Source organism: Austrofundulus limnaeus, unplaced genomic scaffold (genome assembly GCF_001266775.1).
Source record: "Austrofundulus limnaeus strain Quisiro unplaced genomic scaffold, Austrofundulus_limnaeus-1.0 Scaffold120, whole genome shotgun sequence".
Classification (NCBI taxonomy): Eukaryota; Metazoa; Chordata; class Actinopteri; order Cyprinodontiformes; family Rivulidae; genus Austrofundulus; species Austrofundulus limnaeus.
The window spans coordinates 1,129,406-1,135,693 of NW_013952522.1; the positions used below are offsets into that span (position 1 = coordinate 1,129,406).

The 6,288-nt window shown below is 38.5% G+C and overlaps 1 protein-coding gene across 3 annotated transcripts in view; it reads right to left on the reverse strand.

The window, feature by feature from the left end:
- The window catches only part of adap2 (ArfGAP with dual PH domains 2), a 13,552-nt gene that overhangs the window by 3,828 nt on the left and 3,436 nt on the right, over positions 1 to 6,288 (reverse strand). The window contains exons 2-10 of one of the 3 annotated variants that reach the window (XM_014014946.1): positions 5,860 to 5,984; positions 5,660 to 5,751; positions 5,351 to 5,439; positions 5,005 to 5,117; positions 2,888 to 3,037; positions 2,719 to 2,802; positions 1,038 to 1,100; positions 703 to 780; positions 381 to 609 (exon numbers count right to left, since the gene is read on the reverse strand). In XM_014014946.1, the coding sequence (XP_013870400.1) occupies positions 381 to 609; positions 703 to 780; positions 1,038 to 1,100; positions 2,719 to 2,802; positions 2,888 to 3,037; positions 5,005 to 5,117; positions 5,351 to 5,439; positions 5,660 to 5,751; positions 5,860 to 5,984 (1,023 nt within the window). Of the gene's footprint in view, positions 1 to 183; positions 610 to 702; positions 781 to 1,037; positions 1,101 to 2,718; positions 2,803 to 2,887; positions 3,038 to 5,004; positions 5,118 to 5,350; positions 5,440 to 5,659; positions 5,769 to 5,859; positions 5,985 to 6,288 lie in introns of those variants that run through there. The other 2 variants (XM_014014945.1, XM_014014947.1) reach the window with 2 other exon arrangements.

A 6,288-nucleotide genomic window follows, 5' to 3' on the forward strand; every position in this document is an offset into this window, starting at 1 on the left:
CCAGGAGGCATCCTTGCTAGATGCCCAAGCCACCTCAACTGGTGGTTTGGGCATCTCGTAATCCAGGCATCACAGTCGTCCTCAACATAAGTTAAATATTCCTGAAGTCTGTACTGCGGACAGGCTGAGAGGAACCAGAACCAGAGTTTTTTTGTAAAAAACTAATTTGTGAGGAAAAAAAATAAGATTTGTTATAAAAAATAGTTGATGACTATTAACAGTGTTATCGAGGTCAGTTTTGTTATCTGTAATAGTTCAGAACGTGTTTAGTCAGACACAACAAACAGCTACATCCATCCAACTGATCCATTCTACCACCAAACTGCACTGAACTGTACGGTGCAGACACATTTTTATCATTTTAAAACCTTTTTTCTCACCGGTGATATCCTGAGGTGACATGGGCCTGGCCAGCACCTTCTTCAAGGCTTCTATCCACTCTTTCTGCTCCCTCTCCTGCTCACACATGAGCACGAACAGGCGTTCAGGTGTTTCCATCTTGATGCCAAACTTCCACTTGTTCCCCCGAGTGTTCTTTGGGGCACACGTCTTGACGGAGTAACCGTTGCTTTCTGTGCCGATGAAAACAACCCCTAACTCCTCTGCGTCCTAAATTTGGATTAATAATAAGAAAGGTTCAGACATAATTTAAATATGAGGCACTGATGAATGGCACAGTGTTAAAAATAGAAGAAGTCTCACCAGTTGGTTTTTGAAGTAGAACAACTTCCTGTTTTGTGAGTCCAAACTGAACCACCTCCTTTTRAAAGGCTCTTTTTGCTGTTTTAGAAAGTAGATACAGATTTGAAGCACTTCATTAAAATGAAGCATAAATTTGCACAGATTTTCACCAGTTTCTTTATGGAAGTCATCAGCAATTCATTTTTTATGAAAAGCTTTTGCATGTTTCTATACATGAAAGAGGAACAGAAACTAAGTTGGACAGCTCAGACAAAATAAAACCCAGAAATAACTACAATGCTTCAGCGCTTACAGAACAAGCAAAGCACAACTGAGCAAACATGACTTCAACTCACCAGTGGCCCTGTCTTTTCCATGTATCCCTCTTTAAGGAAGTTTCTTGTTATCTTTGGCACCAGCTGACAGAGATGAAAAAAAGAAACATTAAACTTTAAATACAAAACATGCAGTGTGAAAACTGAATGAGAGCTGAGATTTGTTCCAGACAAGTTGTTAAAGTAAAACCAAGCAGAACTGAAATAAAATATTTGAAACAATAGCTAAGTTAAAAGCAAAAATAGTAATGCTTATTCCCATCTCCCAAGTGAAACTGTCTCTAAACTATATAAAGGGTTGCAGAAACAAAATGGAAATAATACCTTGCATATTAAATCAAAATGGGAAGGAGAATTGTGTGTAAAAATTTCAGAGAGTAATTGGATCTCAATGTGTGTAGCACAACAGACATCTCCTAGTTCTAAAAGATGGAGGGAATTCGGTTGGAAATGCCTAATTAGATATTTTATTACACCACAAATTATTAATAGACAAAAAGGAGAACAGCAGCAATGTTGGAGACAATGTGGTCAATCACTCTCATGTAAATTGGTCCTGTCCAAAGTTAGTATAATTTTGGGATGAAATCTGTSAAACAATTGGGAATTTATTTAATATGTAACTTATATAAATTACATATAATATAAATTATATGTAGTTTATATTTAATTGGGTTACATCATCCCAAGATTCTCTTGTTGGGACTTACAAGTATATCTCTTTAAAATCCTATCAATTGCAAGCAAAAAGACTATAACACGGTCTTGGCTAAAGAGTCTCCCACCCCAGGTGGATCATTGGCAAGGAATCATGAGGAAATTCACTCAATGGAAAAGCTGACATATATCCTACGTATCACTTTCAACAACTGCTGGACTAAATGGTTTACATATGAGAACAAGGAAGCATAACTTGATCTAACACATTGTAATACTGCCTTTTTTCCCTACTAAACTACAAATCAGTGCCCCAARTTCTATATACGTTCTTATGTCTTACTGTAAAATATGAATAATGGTAAATAAAGAGTACAAAAAAGCAAAAATTAGCAAACACATTGCTGAAAGCAAAAATGTGTAAAACTGTAACTTRTAGCTAAATTCAGCAAAACCTTAGCTAAAAGCAAAACTTAACAAAAACATACCTGAAAGCAAAACTAACCAAGCACATTTGCAAACCATTGATGAAGTTCTGACTAACAAAACTGTAGGTGAAAAGAGTCAAATCTTAAAGCTTTAATTAGCAAAAGTGTAACTAAAAGCTAAATCTTGCAAAGCTGTTGCTGAAATGAAAAATTATCAAAACTGTCGATAAAAGCTAGAGGTAGCAAAAGACAACAACAAAAAAAAGAGCAAGAACGCTAAAATAAAGTAGACATGTTCAAAAGAAACAGAGACCTCTATTTCTAAGATGACATTTTTTCTAAATGAAAGATTAAAAAAGTCATAGCACACTACTTTTTTATTTATAACTGATTAAAATATCACAATTATAAGTAGTTTTATTGAAAACATGTACAAAGAAACCAACAGACTCARCGTTCACACAATAATGGAAAGAAACTGAGGTTTATGCTTTAATTTCTRATCTGTAAAGCTCCAACTAAAATAGACAAACTTCTTTCAAAAGTAGTGTCTGAGTAAGTTTGAAGTGAATGTCACCAAACAGGAAGCTGAATTATTTGACGAAGGTTAAAGTTACCTCTTCATCACTTCCAGTAGGGTAGGCTGTCTTCAGGTATGCATAGCGCACAGCTCGAATGGCGTTGTACCACGCAACTATTTCCTAAAGATCAAAATAGTAACAATGAGCTTTTGCAGAACTAGAGCAACGGGTGCAAAAATATCCCTGTTGGTGATTCCCCTCRAACCTCTGAGCTCTCGTGATAAACGAAGAGGTTCCTGGTGTGATCGTCTTTCTGGTACGTTATCTGCAGCCCGTTAGGATGATCGATTTTCTGAGGCTGGAAGGTAGCGTTCAGGTCCTTAATGGAGATTACAGCTTTAGGTCCTTTGGATTCCTAAATCATAAATATAAAGATGCTCTTTAGCAATAAAATAACAAAAATAATGAGATGCTGAAATAAAACAAGCTGACAGTATGCAAATAAGCACAATTATTGTTTAAAACCTGGAATCATTTCTCAGTTCTTTACATTTATTCTTGTGTTTCTTTGATTTTAAATATAAAAATAGCACAAAAAGTAAGGACATTTTTCTTTTGTTTATTATTTATTAGGCTTTCTTACTTCTTAGGATTTGTTGCCCAATTTAAAATGTCAAGACGAACTTATGCTAAGTTTATAGATTGTACTTTAACTGTAACTGCCCCACGTGGAGGAGTTTAAGTATCTCAGGGTCTTGTTCAGGAATGAGGGAAGAATGAAGCGGGAGATCGACAGGCGGATTGGTGATGCGACTGCAGTGATGCWCCGGTCTGTCGTGGTGAAGCCGGAGCTGAGCCAGAAGGCGAAACTCTCAGTTTATCGGTCGGTCTACATTCCTACCCCCATCTATGGTCACGAGCTTTGGGTAGTGACTGAAAGAACGAGGTCCCGGATACAAGCGGCTGAAGTGAGTTTCCTCTGCAGGGTGTCTGGGCTCTCCCTTAGAGATAGAGTGAGAAGCTCGGTCATCCAGGAGGGACTCAGAGTAGAGCCGCTGCTCCTCCACGTCAAGAGGAACCAGTTGAGGTGGCTCGAGCATCTGATTAGGATGCCACCTGGACGCCTCCCTGGTGGGGTGTTACGGGCACGTCCCACATGGGAGGAGACCCAGAGGAAGACCCAGGACACGCTGGAGGGACTACGTTTCTCAGCTGGTCTAGGAATTCCTTAGAGCAGTGGTTCCCAAACTTTTATCTTCTGACCCACAAAATATCCATGGCTAAAACTTGTGACCCCAAATATTACTGGTCTGAGTACACGAACTTTGTTAATAACCCTAAAAACACAGACTTTTTGACAATCTAAACAGCTTATACACAAATATAAATACTTATTTATACTTATTTTGTGTTTTTGTAATAATTATAGGGAAAATATTACATCATCAATTATTTTTTTACCCTTTAAATTAATTTCTGGAGATTTTCGTGACCCATAATTGGGTTCCAAGCCCAACTTTGGGAACCAAAGTGCAGTGGTTCCCAAACTTTTCAGCTTTTGACCCACAAAATAACAGTAGCTGAGACCTGTGCCCAACTATGTTTGAATGATAAACATTTGTATCAGGTCAACTAAAGATGGGCATAGTAACAATATTTTTATTTTAAGTATACTAACCTAACTCCTTTGTAACAACCAGGGCAAAAATGTAATTAATTCAGAAAACCTTTTCAGGACCCCACCTTGATGTTTCGGGACCCCACTTTGGGTCCCGACCCCAACTTTGGGAAACACTGCCTTAGAGTCCTCCCAGAAGAGCTGGAAAAGTGAAGTCTGAGTCTCTCTGCTCTCTGCTGCCACCGCAACCCGACCCCGGATAAGAGGACGAAAACGAACAGACRGACTTTAACTTCGATTGACTTTAAAGAACTTTGGTCAACCTCAGTTGTCTTTTAAATGTGCTGTATTTAAATAAATTTGATACGAATGTAACTGAACAGGGTTGAGTCAGGTCCTTTGGACGGGTTCTTCTACAAAGAAGATCCTGCCAGAGGAAATGACTACAGGATAATCTGTGTGGATTAGAATGCATCAGGAGGTTGATATGGATATAAACCACATATTTATTGTTGAGCTAAACCACGATAAACTTACAAATTTTCAGGTTCTGGGGAAAAAAATGAAAAAGCAGCAAAATCCTAAAAAAAACTTTCTCAGAGCCTAAAAATATTTATCTAAAATTCTTTAAAAGATGACAAGAAAGTCTGACTCCTTAGAAGCAAAACAAAAACTAAAGATGACTTATGCACGTTACTGTTTCTTAAAGAATTTTGCTTGCTTGAACAAAACTGTTGTGTTTTTTTGTGCAAGTGTAAACTCACATCTTCCTTGTTGTAGTAGGTCAGAGTGAACTCTCTCTCTGACAGCACAAACTTCCTGTTCTGATACGTCTTGTTATCCCGTCCTTTCTTCAACAGCATTCCTTCAAACATACCTGAGATCCACACAAGAATCAGACTTGCATAAGCTTCCTTATACAKACTGCTCTCAGACCACACTTTACTTTTATTTTTGCCAAACAGGTTCCAAACAAAGGGTGTTTGTTCTTTTAATAATTCAAATCTTATCATCCAGAGAACCTGTTCTTTCTGTAACTCCATGCTGAAATAGCTTTGTCATCTGCAGGCTAAGTTTCCACATCTTGTCTGCAGCCAGTGAACATTTCACCTGTGGTGTACGCCAAAGGGGGATACTTGGTTCCTCCTGTGAATTCCATCCTCTGATATTTCGCTCGAATCCACTGCTCTCTSAGGGCGCTGCGGTTCAAACATGAAAAGAGACTTTACATACTTCTGCAATAGCAAGCGCTGTGGTGTTACCAGAACAAATAAAGTGTGTCATTAAGCTTTGATCTTGCATTCATTTGTCACTTCTACAGTCTGGAGTTGCACTTCTGTTTTTTGCACCTTTGCACGGTCAGCAGTCTGGTATGGACGTTAAAAATATCTCCTCACAAAGTGCTGAAATGCGACTCACCTGCAGTCAGTTTCTTTGGGTCGATAGTAGAATGGGGGGACATCTTTCTCATACACAGATCGGGCTTTGCAATTGCCAGCAGATTTCATGAACTTTCCAGAACCAAGACCCAAAATAAAAAAAAAGACAACCAGTAACAATTAAAACCCCGTYACGTGAAAAGCTCTCATGTTGCCACGCTAACAGAGGAGAGCGCATACCTCCACAAGGTCATCCTCCCAGAAGTCTAAGCGGATGGATTTGACCCGGCTGGAGAGGCTGCGGTGGATCCCAGAGCAGTTCAGGCACACGAACACTCCGATCTTGTAGGACGCCCAGTCTGGTTCTGGGAGGAGCAACAAGAAAAAAAAAAGGGACGGACGTGCCAGAAAATTTGTATTTAGAGTGTGAGATAATTTATGGAGTATTAAAAACAATATTACTTTTTTTAATATCTGGTAAATATAAAAAGCAAAGTAATGATATTTTTGCTTGTACTTTGTGTGAACCATTAGCAAAATGTCACTCACAGAACATATTTTGATGAAACTTTCAAAAGGTTTGCCATCTACAGCTGATTCATTTTAAGAGTTATGCTGCGTTCACAACCGAACGCTATTTCAGCTTCAAAATCGCAGCCAACGCTGAAG